This window comes from Abrus precatorius, unplaced genomic scaffold (genome assembly GCF_003935025.1).
Source record: "Abrus precatorius isolate BTA unplaced genomic scaffold, Abrus_2018 Scaffold7, whole genome shotgun sequence".
NCBI lineage: Eukaryota > Viridiplantae > Streptophyta > Magnoliopsida > Fabales > Fabaceae > Abrus > Abrus precatorius.
This window is the reverse complement of record NW_020874417.1, coordinates 5,050,860-5,064,682: the sequence shown is the minus strand read 5'-3', so window position 1 is coordinate 5,064,682 and position 13,823 is coordinate 5,050,860. Positions and strand designations below refer to the sequence as shown.

General features: G+C 27.8%; 1 protein-coding gene across 1 annotated transcript; it reads right to left on the bottom strand.

Moving 5' to 3' along the window:
- Positions 1-2,616: 2,616 nt before the first annotated feature.
- On the bottom strand, positions 2,617-7,143 carry LOC113872586 (threonine dehydratase biosynthetic, chloroplastic). Its single transcript, XM_027510255.1, has 9 exons — positions 6,665-7,143; positions 6,051-6,230; positions 5,664-5,933; positions 5,369-5,575; positions 4,225-4,473; positions 4,070-4,140; positions 3,745-3,862; positions 3,297-3,431; positions 2,617-3,192 (listed from the first exon to the last, which is right to left on the bottom strand). The coding sequence occupies exons 1-9, from the start codon at positions 7,088-7,090 to the stop codon at positions 3,052-3,054; spliced, it is 1,797 nt and encodes a 598-aa protein (XP_027366056.1). The 5' UTR covers positions 7,091-7,143; the 3' UTR covers positions 2,617-3,051.
- Positions 7,144-13,823: the final 6,680 nt, after the last annotated feature.

Here is a 13,823-nt window from a genome sequence, read left to right as displayed (position 1 = left end):
TTGAGAGAAGAATGAGAAACTTTGTAGTTAAATAAATATATTTAAAATTAATATTTTTAAATAAAAATATAAATTAATATATTAATATAAGTTTAATATATTTATTATTATAAATAAAATATAATTTTTTATTTAAATTAAAATATATGTCTTTCTTTTCTTTTTCCTCCCAAACCTCTGTACTTAAAGTGAAAACTTAATTCTTCTTTTGAACAGGGGTTATAGAGTTAGCTCTAGTCACCCATTATTGCTCTTCTGAAAAAAGAATTATGCATGTTTGGTATTCGCATTTGATAAATATTTTTCTTTCAAATCTCTTCGAAAAATTAATAAAAAACGATTTTTTTCAAATAAGTTAATTCAAAATCATTCAGTGACAAATTAAACGAAAATGAATGGCATTATTATATAATTACAATTTGTATTCACTTCCTTTTGAACTATATAATTAGTTCATTTAATATTGCATTACTTAACGTCCGTAAGGGATCCTTTCTAATTATTCCACCCCGTGGTTGACTAAAAGAAATTATAATAAAATTTAAAAATATTTTTTTATTGATTTTAGTTCTTACTATAAGTTTAATTTTTTAAAAAAGTTTCTATGTAATATACATCTATTCATATCACATTATTATTATTCAAATAATGTGATATACTTAAATGATTATCACTTTATGACTTAATAATAATTAGTAAAAGTTAAAATTACCAAAAAATTTAAAATATTAAGATTAAATTTTAATCATATTTACATGATGTAAAAAGATATTCTAGCTAAAGAAAATCGCCTAATAAAAAAACTGAGCTCTTACAAAATGATGAAGTGTTTCTATGGCCGGAAGAGGATTTTTTTTATTAATATCATAATAAAAGTTAACTTTAAATGAAAATAAACTCAAAATATAATAATTTTTTTTGGGAAAGAATTAAAATATATTATATAATAAATTAAAGAGATAAAATTTTAAAAGAAATTGAAATTTTAAAAATAAGATTAAATTTTAAAAATTGCTCAATCCAAAATAAATTACATAACATAATCAGTAAAATATTTTTTTTTAAATTACTCTCATTTAATATAATTTTTAAAATTACTATTGTCTAAAAATGTAAATTTAAGTTTAATATATAGAAATTGATAAATAGGGTAACTTTTTTTAAAAAAATATTTCAAACTTTTATTTTTGCAAACCTTCCATCCTCTTTGTATCTTCACACTTGACATTTCAAGGTCATTGGCATATATTTATAAGGTTTTCGTTTTCTAGTAGCTAAATAATATCACAATAATGAATAGATTTTTAAGAAAATAAAAAATATATCTGTGAGGAGATGTTTATTAATTTCCTATAAACACTAGTTTTAAAATAATGTAAAAGTTGAAAGTTCAAAAAATAATTAATTAATTAATAATATTTAATAAATTTAATTGTTAGATTGCATACAATGATCTGAAAAGAACCTAAAAGAACAAATTATGAAACAATAATGATGATAAAACTAAAACCACAAAGTATTGTATGAAGTAACGTTTTAGAAAAAGAAGAAACGTTACAAAATGTTACGAGCAATTAAAACGTTTAAGATTGCCCATTTGCATACGCTGAACATCATACACGCTTTGGTCCTTATTGCGAAACCCTAATCACCCCTAACCTTGAAACTATCAACAACTTCCTCTGTGGATTCTCTTTCCATTATAAATAGGTTTTTCCTGTTTTTTTTTATCCTTTTTTTTAATATTTATTTACCCACTGTTAACCCTTTTAATTTCATTACTATTTTCTTCTCTTACTTTAAGTCAGTCATCATTCTTTACAAAGGAAGAAACTGCTAAGATTATCCTAATTTTTTTAATGGCCGTTTTTGCTACTCAGCCTAAGTATGGTTATAATACTTTCAAATGCTACGCTATCATAGAGTGAAAAAAGAAAAAAGAGGTAACAAAGGAAGAAAAGGCAAAGGAAGGAGTTTTCTTCCTTTGTTTTGTCTAACTACACGAGACTTCACTCTACCAACAACAAATAAGCAAAGAATATTTAAATTGTTTGAAGTTGTAAAGGGCTTTTATATGTATGTTGTAATGGGTTTTTTTTTTTTTTTGAAGTATTATAATATTACTCTTGAAGTGTTATACTAATTTCAAACCTTGAATCTCATCATAATTGGAAAAAAAAATCCATGGTCATTTTCTTGAAAAAAGCAGTAAGAAAAGTTATGTAGTACAAGAGTGAAGATTCATTCATCCTTATTTTAAATTAAAAATAAACTTAATTAATTTTATTTCGGGTATAAATATCCTTCACTTGTACACTTGAGAAGCTTTTTCATTTTATAAAAGCCTTATCATTTTCTCTTACGATTTGTTAGAAGGAAATGAGAAGAAGAAAACTGACAAGAACGTTTAGCTGTGGCAGGGAAGTGCACGCAGAATGTCAGGCTCGTCATTTGCATTATTCTCCTATGATAATTGATCTCAAATTAGTCCTTCACGACTTTTGTTTTTGCATATCTAAGGAACCGTGTAGTTTCCAAAATTACTTTTTATTCTTATTTTTTATTTTTAATGATAAAACTATTATTTTATTTTCATTCTATTTTTACAAATCTATACAAAAAATATTAGAAATTTTTTAATTTTTACTGTTTTCTGTACAAACCTTTTAAAAAACAAAATAAAAATAAAATATTTCTAAACCAAACATGCCCTAAGACTTCCATTCAAGTTTTTTCAACCCTTTTAAGCGTAGCACCACAACCCCTTAGGCTGCTGAAATTTAGGCGACAACCTTTGGAGGGTGCTTATATTACATATTCCAAAGAGCAGTCAACAACATTGCTACATCGGAGGGATAACTTCTAGATTACAAAAAAGTAACAACGTGCTACACTGGGTGAAAAGCACTAGTTCCTCTGATCAACTAAAGACGTGTGGAGGCCATTTCCTTCCCAGCTTTACCTCATTCCTCCTTTTAGAAGTTGACAGTGGAAATAAATATGATAATCTTGTCCACTAAAATACACAAGAAGGACAAGTACCTAAATTCATCAGTGCATTAAAAGCTGGAAATCATCATCATTATTCACCACTTTATAATCATATCCAAGTCTGTCGGCACGATCATGGAATTCATCCATCTCATTTCTGGGTACCTGTATTCCTACTAGTACGTTTGCTCCAGTTTCACCCTGTTGGCATTAGATATGCATTGGTCAAAGGAATGAGAGAAAATGCATCATAAAACCTTCATGCAGTGTGTTTGATTAAGGAATAGAAAGTAAAAAATTCCCACCTCCCCTCGATAATGGAATAAACTAATATTCCAACGTGGACTGAAGGAGTCCAAGAATTTCATCAAAGCACCAGGTCTTTCTGGAAAGGTAAAACGACAAAGAACCTCGTTCTGAATATTTGATCGGCCTCCCATCTGAAATGTGTGTTCAAAATGAAGTTAACATAGTAAGACAATACAACCACAGTTGATCAGTTATTCACTTGTGAGAGTTGCATGTATAAAAAGATTATTGCAAGAAGACAAGACAAACAAATCAAATAATGCGGCTTAGTCATGTGGTGTTACTTAATTTTCAACATATTAGCTTAATTTGGACTCGAATCATCAGAAAAATCCAATATATCTAACATCAATATTTGCATAGTTTGGAATTTGTGATAGTGTTGAAAAAGGGTAAAGAAAATAATAAACTTCACTAAGAAGGGAATTCATTTGGCCATCGTACCAGGTAACGCAAGTGGTCTTTCACCAAGTCACTTTCCGTGAGATTGTAAGTTTTAAGCTGAGAAGATTCGATCCTCTCTTGCATGGTTCTTAATTCTGAGACTGTGTGAACCCCAACACTGCATACAAGTATAATTGATGATAAATGATGGGCCTCAGAAGTAACACTTGTTGTCAACAGATATTTGCAATAGAGAAAATGAAAGTCATTGAAACCAAATAAATTGGGACACAGAGATGTCAATATTTCGGGAACATATTGATTTTCAAAAAAAAAATGATCAATAAAAGATAAAAGAGGAATGATCAGGCATTTATGATCTTACCTGTAAAGGACAACAGCCTTCTCATTGGAGTTATATCTGTATTTGAATTCTGTGATATTTATCTGCCCCACCTGTCAAGCCAGAATAAAATGAGCAAAGATGTGAAGAACAACAGTGTTTTAGAAAAGATGCAAGTCAGAGTAGCAAAGACATACCAATTGACAGAACTGTTTGAAACTGCCAGGCTCCTCTGGCAAAACAGTTGCCAGCACAGCCTCTTGTTTACGACCGACATTAGCAAGCTCAGTTACAACCCTAAGCTTATCAAAATTCATGTTTGCCCCACTGGTTATTACTACAATATTTCCCCCTTGGAGCCCGTAATACTTGCAGTAAGCCTCAGCTCCAGCAAGTGCAAGAGCACCTGCTGGTTCTAATATGTTCCTTTTCTCCTCAAACATATCCTGCAATAGTTTTATTGTTGTCATATCCCAAAAGTTTCAGTCATCCAGAATCTCTTGTGCATTTTATTAAGTGTACAAGACAATCAAAGGTCTATGTAGAAAATTAAGTTCCTAATTCTGATTGGTACAAACAGAGGAGCGAGTCTGGACCAATACAAACTCATCAATTGAATAGCCTATGCACTGAGTGACAGAGAATGTATACAAAAGAACAGACACCTCTAAAAGTAAGGGTAAAATTAACATCCAAATTCATCTAATTATAGCAAATGCCTCCAATAATCATCACCCAGTGGCAATAAATGGAAACCTGATAAAAATTAATCTAGTATTAAGTATCTCTTTATCGGGTTCTTCCAACTACTGCCACCATTCTCCAATCCCCTTCACCCAACCCCAAACAAGACACAAAGAAAAAAAAAACATTACCGAATATGGATTAAAAAATGTATTTAGTAACTCTTTAATTACACAAAAATTAGAAACAGTTGAAAAAATATTGTAGATATTATATGCAAAGCATCCACCAACTACAAATTTGAAATGTAATGTTACTTGAAGACTTGGGTTCATAAGTCATCAAGCAAATTTCAAGTATTAACTAATTCAAATAAATTACAAATTTCTGATCAACTGCAAACATTAGATGCCAATGAAAATCTCATCTAGCATCAGAACAATTAACCTGATCAAAACATCTTTACACTTCTCATGAATAGTGAATATATATTTACTTTGTTTGACAAGATACAATGAATCTTTCAACATTTGCACAAAAGATACTAGAGAAGTACACATATCATATAGGAAGTTAAAATATATATCTGGAAGTGGAAAGTATACAAAACATCAGAGATTTAGAATGCAAACTTTCATAAGCAAAAGGCCATCTCACCTTTATTGATGCACAAATTGAATCACGGCCTACAAGAACAACACCATCTATCAACTCCTTGCATAAGCGAAAAGTTTCTTCACCAACCTCTTTAACAGCTACACCATCTGCAAATCTTCCTACCTGGTCCAAAATCACTCTTTGACCATGATGGAGCGACAATGCCATTGCATTTGCATCAGTGGGCTCCACCCCAATAATCTTCACCTGCACATTCCCAATAAATGTCAATAAACATTTCTCTAAATGAAGACATAAAATGAAAAAATAAACATTAACATAACATCGTGAAAACCTGTGGAGAAACCCTCTTCACATAAGCAGCAATGCCAGCAATGAGACCGCCACCTCCCACAGGCACAAAGATTGCATGCATTGGACCCTGCATTTGGCGCACAATTTCCATCCCAACTGTTCCCTGACCCATGATGACATCAGGATGATCGAAAGGAGGTATGAATGTACGTCCCTCCTCTTTTGCACGCTTCTTAGCATATGCTTGTGCTTCATCGTAGGAATCCCCAACAAGGACAACAGTAGCACCCAGCGCCTCCACGGATTTCCACTGCAAAATTACAAGAAATAAAAAACACATAACTTAATTGACCACATTTTTTTTTCTTGGAGATATAAGAATGAAACAAGCAAGCAAGCAAAAGTTAACATATAAATAAAAAGACACCTTGATTTCCGGAGTGGTAACAGGCATGGCAATCACAGCACTACAGTTCAATCTCTTGGCAGCTAATGCAACTCCTTGAGCATGATTTCCTGCAGACGAGCATATAACCCCCTTTTCTAACTGTTCGCTTGAAAGTTTTGCCATCATATTATAAGCTCCACGAAGCTTAAATGAGAAAACCTACAATTAACAACAACCCCCAATTTCAGATACTCATTCAACAATACACACCTATGTTATTTCTTCATGTTTCAGTAAACCAGACTGTATCTCAAACTATAGAGTCCATTATGACAAAATCCGAGGAAGTGTATTAAGCCCGCGTCATTATTTAAAACTAAAAAACAAAATGGGAAAATACAGATACCAAGGCAAAAAAAATACTAAGTGATTGATTGAGCAGAGTTCCTTCCATTTCAAGCAAAACCAGAGTCATTTACGTTACTCAAATATTTTATTAACACAAAAAAAAAATCATCATATTCATTTTTATTTTAAAAAAACAATAATTTAAAATAATTCAAATAAACAAGTATACTCACTAATTACTACCATTGCACATAAAAATCAAAATTTGATTTGACCCAGATAAAAGAAAGGTGGTGGGAACTTACAGGCTGCAAATCCTCCCTCTTGAGCCAAAGATTAACGCGGAGTCTTTTAGATAGCTTTGGCGCCAATTGAAGAGGAGACTCAATGGCCACGTCATACACCTTGGAAGACAGTATATTAGTCAAATAACCCATCGCATTGATGACGCCCTCGCCGGTGTCGGAACGGGTCCGGTCGGGAACGGCTCCGACGTATCCGGGTGGGTACTGAAGGGAATCCGGCGAAACCCTGGGGCGAGGAGGAGACACTGGCAAGGGATCTTCCACGACGGCGGCGGAAGTGTGCGCTACCTCCGGCGGCTTTGAAAGCGTGGCGGCGATGAAGGGCTTAGGGTTGGGATGGAGCTGAAGAGGGCTACGCACCATTTTGCGAAAAGGGTGGCGGCGGAGAAGGGGTGGGTAGTTAGGGGTGAATCGCAACGCTTCCATGGTGCTGTGGGGGGAAGTCGTTTGTTTGGACAAATATAACAAGTTGAACTCGTTGTGGTGTAATATATATATATATATATATATATATATATATATATATATATATATATATATATATATGTGTGTGTTAATACAAATAAAAAAAAAAATTTACGTAATAAATAAATAGGAGCTTATTTTTTATTATTATGTGTCGTTTGTTTAGGACTGGAGTTTGAAAGAAGAGAAAATGAGTATGAACAGTGTTATGTTTGTCTATGAATAATGTAATATAATATGTGATCCTATCAGGTTCCTCCTGCCCCACACTTCTATAATAAAACAATAGACGATGGAATCATGGGTTTGTGAAATAGAGTGACAGTAGTATCAATCAGATGATAATAATGTTATATCATTGTTTAAGAATATTTACTTAAATGCACTGATTCACCCTAAAGTTATCTCAGATTATTATATAAATAAAATTTCTTAATTTTTTATAATTAATATAACAATTATATTAATAGTATATTATAATTATTAAACATGAGCATTGCGCAGATTCTTAATTAAAATAAAAATAAATAAATTTTAAAATATAAAATAATTTTAAATAATTATTTATCAATTTAATAATCATAGAATTAATAAAATTAAGATAATATTTTATATTTTTAAAATAATAAATTAAGATAATAATAGAATTAATAATATATTCCATCTTAAAAAAATACTAATAAATAAATAAGTAAATTTTTAATTTATTTTTAATACATATTATTAGTTATTTTAAAATAAATTATAATAAATAATATCATATATAATAATTATAATAAATTTTAAATGATAAATAAATATCAACATATTTAAAAAATTAATATTATCACATAAAATTTTTTAAATTTTTTTGAATTAATTAAAATTTTTTAATAATGATGTGAAAAAATATTTTATTTACTACTTAAAAAGTATATTAACTTTTTTATGATTGTGAGAAATAAATTAATTTACAAAATTATGATACATAATAAATTAATAATAATATAATATATTTTTAATATTCAATAAAATTAAAATGTTAAACTAAAAGAAAGATATTAATTAAGTAAAATATAAATAATATATATATATATATATACATTTTTTTATTACAGTCATACTTTTATAAAAAATGATAAGAATAATATTTTTAATAGTAATACATAAAAAAAAAACTATATAATATGTCTGCAAATTAAAATATATTATTTTTAATTGTTATATAAACAAATTTATTTAAAAATATATCATGCATTGGACTAGTACTTTATTTGAACTATGTATTTCCCATTATAAAATTCATGTTCCCACGATATTAGTATTTCACTTCATTGGTGACTATGACTCTGACCTAAGTTATCTATCAATCAACTCTAATATAAATATGTATTAAATTTTATTTTTAAAATAAAAATCACACATACTCTTAATTTTATTTTTTTTCAGTTATACAAATTTAATCATCTCATTTTTTGCTGTTGCTTTTATCTTTAAGGTATGCTCTTGTATAAATATAAAAACATACAAGTTTTATCAATTGAATGAGTTTATCCATTAATCTTTTATAACTTGCACGTTTTCTCCAATTACTTTGGGGGAAAAACTATAACTTTCAAATAAGTTAACCAAACATGTATTAAATATTTCCTTCAACGGGCGTTACACGTTTTCTATAATTTATGTAATAAGGGGCAAAGTTGGATAGAAAAAGCAATTAGGAGATAGTTTGTGACTTTGTGAGGTTTTTTTTTTTTTTTTCAATCATAGTTTTTTACTTAAAATTACATATATTTTTCAGAGAACTAAAAGTAGTTTATTTACTCAATTTTTCATTTAAATTTATTTTTTACATAAATAAATTTACTTACTTTAATATAATCGATATTATAATAAGCATGTATATTTATTTTTAATAAAAAATCATATAAATAATGAATTTATTAGATAACAAATAAGAAGAAAAAAAGTCAGCATCCATGTTTACTATAATATTAATTATATTAAGTAAATAAGTATATTTATGCAAAAGATTATTACTTTTAGTTATTTATCTTAAAATAAAAGTTAAATAAAAAAAACTATATATATATATATATAAACACATGCTGTTGTCATAAACATGCATATTTGCCCCATCTTATTACTTAAATTATAGAAAACGTGTAATGGGAAATATTTAATACATCTTTCATTAACTTATTTGAAAATTATAGTTTTGCCCAATGTAAAACGTGTAAGTCTCGCGCACGAGACTTCTTGTGCTCCATTGTTATATTTTTTTTAAAAATAAAAAAATTAAATAAGAAAATTGTTTTAAAAATTTATATTTTAATAAATAATTTTTGAAAAACAATAAAAAAAACCTACCATAGTATATAATTATTTTATTTTCTGTATTTTAAATAAAAGGGAAAGTAAATGAAAATAAATACTAACAGTTTTTTTTTTTAAACTTCTTTTTACTTTATTTTAGTTAGGTAAAACCTTGTCAAATAAGATCTTGAGATGCTGGATTTTTAAACTATGACAAGTTTAAAAAGATTTTCTAAACAAATAAAAGGTTTGAACAATATCTTGGGAACAGGAATTAATTTGGATGCATCAACATAAAGAAAGAATTTCATTGTTATTTAATATACTTCCTATATTATTATATATTGTTGTGCAAAACAAAATTAATGTCAGTGCCAGATATATTAACAAATAATTTTTATAAAATAAAAAAATATAATTGAATAACAACAAGTTTTATATACATATTCAAAATTAAGTCATGTAAATTACATGCGCATTTATTTATTTACTTTATACAGTCTAGCCTGCAGGTCAAGCTTTTAAATTTTAAATATTTAGCTGACGCGTTGAAGGTTGTTAGACAAATGTGTACTAATTAATATGTGACAACTGTTTAATGATCTAACTCCATGGCCTCACACTGTTTTACGTCAACAAGACAAATGTTTAATGGTTCTTTAATCGTTGGTGACAGAGACCCCCAAAAAATAATTACATCTTTAGTTTAATAAATTTTACTTATTAACAATTCAAGTTATTAAATGATAGGTTATTTTAAAAATATACTTTATTAGGAGAGTGGATATATTCCTTCACTTAGGGTCATTTTCTAGATATCAAATGAATGGTTAGAAATCTTTAATTTCTAAAAATATTGTATAGACTTGGAAGAGGTGGAACAATCACATAGTGTCTAAAATGCTAAATGATTGGGAGCATTGGTGAGAAAAGCAGAGGAAAATATTTGTTTGATGAAGTCAAGTAAATGGGTAAAGACAACAAATGTAGAAGTTTCTCAATTGCAGTTTGAGATGATACTTTAATTTTGGGAGAAGGGACATATAAGAATGCACAAACAATGAAAGGGTTTCTCAAATGCTTTGAGTTGGTTTCAGGTTTCAAGGTTAACTTCATTACAAGTCACTTACTTAATGAAACTCAATGTTTTAACAAGAACCCTAAATCATAAAATGATGAAGTTCCCTTTTGTACATCTGAAAATTCCGGTAGATCTAAATTCAACAAGTTCCTCAACTTGGAAACTCTTTGTGAATAAGATGAGAAAAAAAGTTGTTCTGCAAAGACACTACTCTATAATTTTAAAGTAAAAGATATCTATTTAAAAAAAAAGTTTTCATAATTTTTTATAATTTTTCATCTTCTGTTTGATAATTAATCTTTGGCTTAAATGAAGATTTTGTCTCTAAAAAATTTGTAATATTCTTCTTCTATCCAAATTAAACCCTAAGCACCTGTTTGTTTCTTTTTTAGTTTTTAATTTTTGAAAAAAAAATATTTTTAAATAATTTTTAAAAATTATTTTTAAGATAAAATGAAAATAAAGCTTATTTATTAGTTTAGTTTTCAAAACTGTTTTAAAATGAAAAAATAAAAAAAAAACTTACATCAAAACTATTTTTGTTTTTAGTTTTAAAAATAAAAAATAAAAAATAAAAATAATTTTTTAAAATTTAGATTCACAAACAAATTATTGTTATTTTTTATTTTTTTAAAAAGAAAATTTTATTTAAAATAATTTATAAATTTTTTTTAGTCTTTTGATTTATTTTTATTTAATTTTTAATATTAATTTAATATCTTGTTTTATTATTTATTTACGTAACATCCGAGTTGATTGACCAAGATATAATATAAATGAGATGTCATTTATTCATCACATTTTTCATATATTCGAATGAAAATTTAGTTTACGAAGTATCTTATTAAAAATTATTTAAAGATATATGAAAATTAAAGATTATTTTATTAACTTAAATTTATTTTTAATAACTTTTTAAAATAAATAAATAATAATCAATATATTATTAAAAATACTAGAAAATTTTAAAATGTGACTTATGAAATAAATAAAAGAAAATATAGTGTAAATTTATATCCATTATTAACTTAATAAGCATATATCTAACATCAATGTACTGAATACTTGATAACATGTGAATCATGAAATTTTCTATTTGAAAACATGATAGCTAGGAATGTAGGGGATGGCCCCTCCATTGTTTTGTCAAAATTAGACCCAAACTTGCCTTTAACATATTCATTTGTGGTGATGGTACTACTTCCAAACAAAAGTAGCATTGGCTTTTCTTTATTTGTGTGTGGTTAGAGAATGGGGATTGAGATTAGGAGACTATAATGTTATAATTTGCTTGATTTAGGATTTGAATTCTGGTGCGTATAACTTGTTAGTTCTCACTGTTGAGCCATTACTGTAAATAAGTATGATTAAGCTTATTAATCAAAATTTTCACGAGATTAACCAGGGTTATTATAGGAATAATTATAAAAAATAGTTACCTAAACTAGAATGTAAAATAATTAAAAGTAAATAAATAAAAAACAAACTGGGTTGGCTTACGATTGAGCTCCACGAAGCTCACTGGGGATTTCCTTTTGTGGTCCTTAATGATCCTAAAACACAGAGTTGAGATTAAGGGACAAGGACTGGGTTGGTGAGTCTTTGAATTTGGGAATCTTCAATCTCCATCTTCTCCCAATCACCCGTGACCCATCCCTCTAAGTTTACATCCATGTATTAAATGTTTATCAACTTCACACAAAGTAAACACGTTTTTTTAGAGTGTGTTAAGGCAGATTTTACCAAAATTAACTAATAAAAATTATTGTATTTATTATTATTATTATTATGTGTTTTGAGTATGATCTAAATTTTTTGAATAATGAAAAATCATTTTCTTGTAGTATGACAAAAGCAGAGTCAAAGATAAAATGAAAAAGTTTGGTCATTTATCTCATATCCACGTGCCAAATATCAAATGGTTACTTAAAATATTGCGATAAAAATATACTGAAATACTGGTATTCAACTATTCATGTTTATTTGTACAATTTTTCCTCTCTTAAAAAATTGACCTTATTTTGATTCCTGTTGAAGTCACAATATTCAAATCCAGTCTAATATCTGTTGGGTTTTAGATTTTTTCGCCTCTGTCCCATTCCTGTCTCACCTATGTTAATCAATACTAAAAAATGATTAGGTAATAAACTTTATATTATGGTTTAAGCAATTTTTTTTGTAAACTTGGATTAGAGTTGGGTGAGTCTCTGGCTGCTCACTACTTTAGGGGGGTGGTCTTTTAATAATAGGGAAATGAAGGAACAAAAGGGTACATAATTTAAGAAAAAAAAGTGTTCTAGATATTGTATTGAAAAAATTGTTATTGAGAGTTAATTCTAGCATAATGTAAACATTCTCGATTAAAATCATTTCCTAAATAAGATATTTATAAATAGAAATAGAAATAAGATAAGTTGTTTGTTAAAAAGTTATGACATAGTCTACATTGGACTTGGGCTAGACTAAAATTATTTACTAAATCGATCTAGATCCATGGTTCACCTCTCTTTATGAATATGTACTTGTAGAGCAGCGGTTAAAAGTTGATATGGAATATGTAGTTGGTTATAATCTCTGGTCCCTGTTCATTTGTACTTTACTGTACTTACAATTCTATGTGGGCTTCACAGTTATTGTTCCATAATCACAAGAGATTTTACTATCTTCATGAGTGTGACTGATATTTATGGCTATAATCTTCTATTTTATTTAATTTTACCTTCTTTACATTTTTTATAACACTTTATAACCATATAGCTCAACAATATTTTTTTTATTAATCTATTAGTAATAAAATTTTCTTGACTTATATTTTTTTAGTAAATATAAAAAATTAATAAATTGAAACACTTAAAATATTAAAATTAATTTTTTTCTAATAAATAAAGTTTAAAAAAATAAAAATAAAACTAGAAATCAGAACTAAGGATCCAAGTCCTTGAAGAATCCAAATTTTAAAAAGAGACTAAAGAAAAAAGAATCTCATTAAAATTAAAAGATATAAATCTATAATTAAAACTCAACTTAGTTAACTAATAAATGGGTATGGAGGGCAGATTTTTTAGGTTGTTATTTAGTGTAATCTGTGTATTCATGACTATTTAAACTTGTTGGTGATCCTAATAGTGTAAATCAGTGTACGGCAAATGCCTTACAAAGGGTATAGAGAAGAAATGTTCTTCTTAAGTGTCTGGTATTTTTTTGTCAATTGTTATTGAATGAACTTCCTTGTAAAAGTTTACTAATTGATCGTGGTGTTTAAATTGATGATATAACTTATTGCTTCTGTCATGGTTTTGAGGAACTTCCAACTCATTT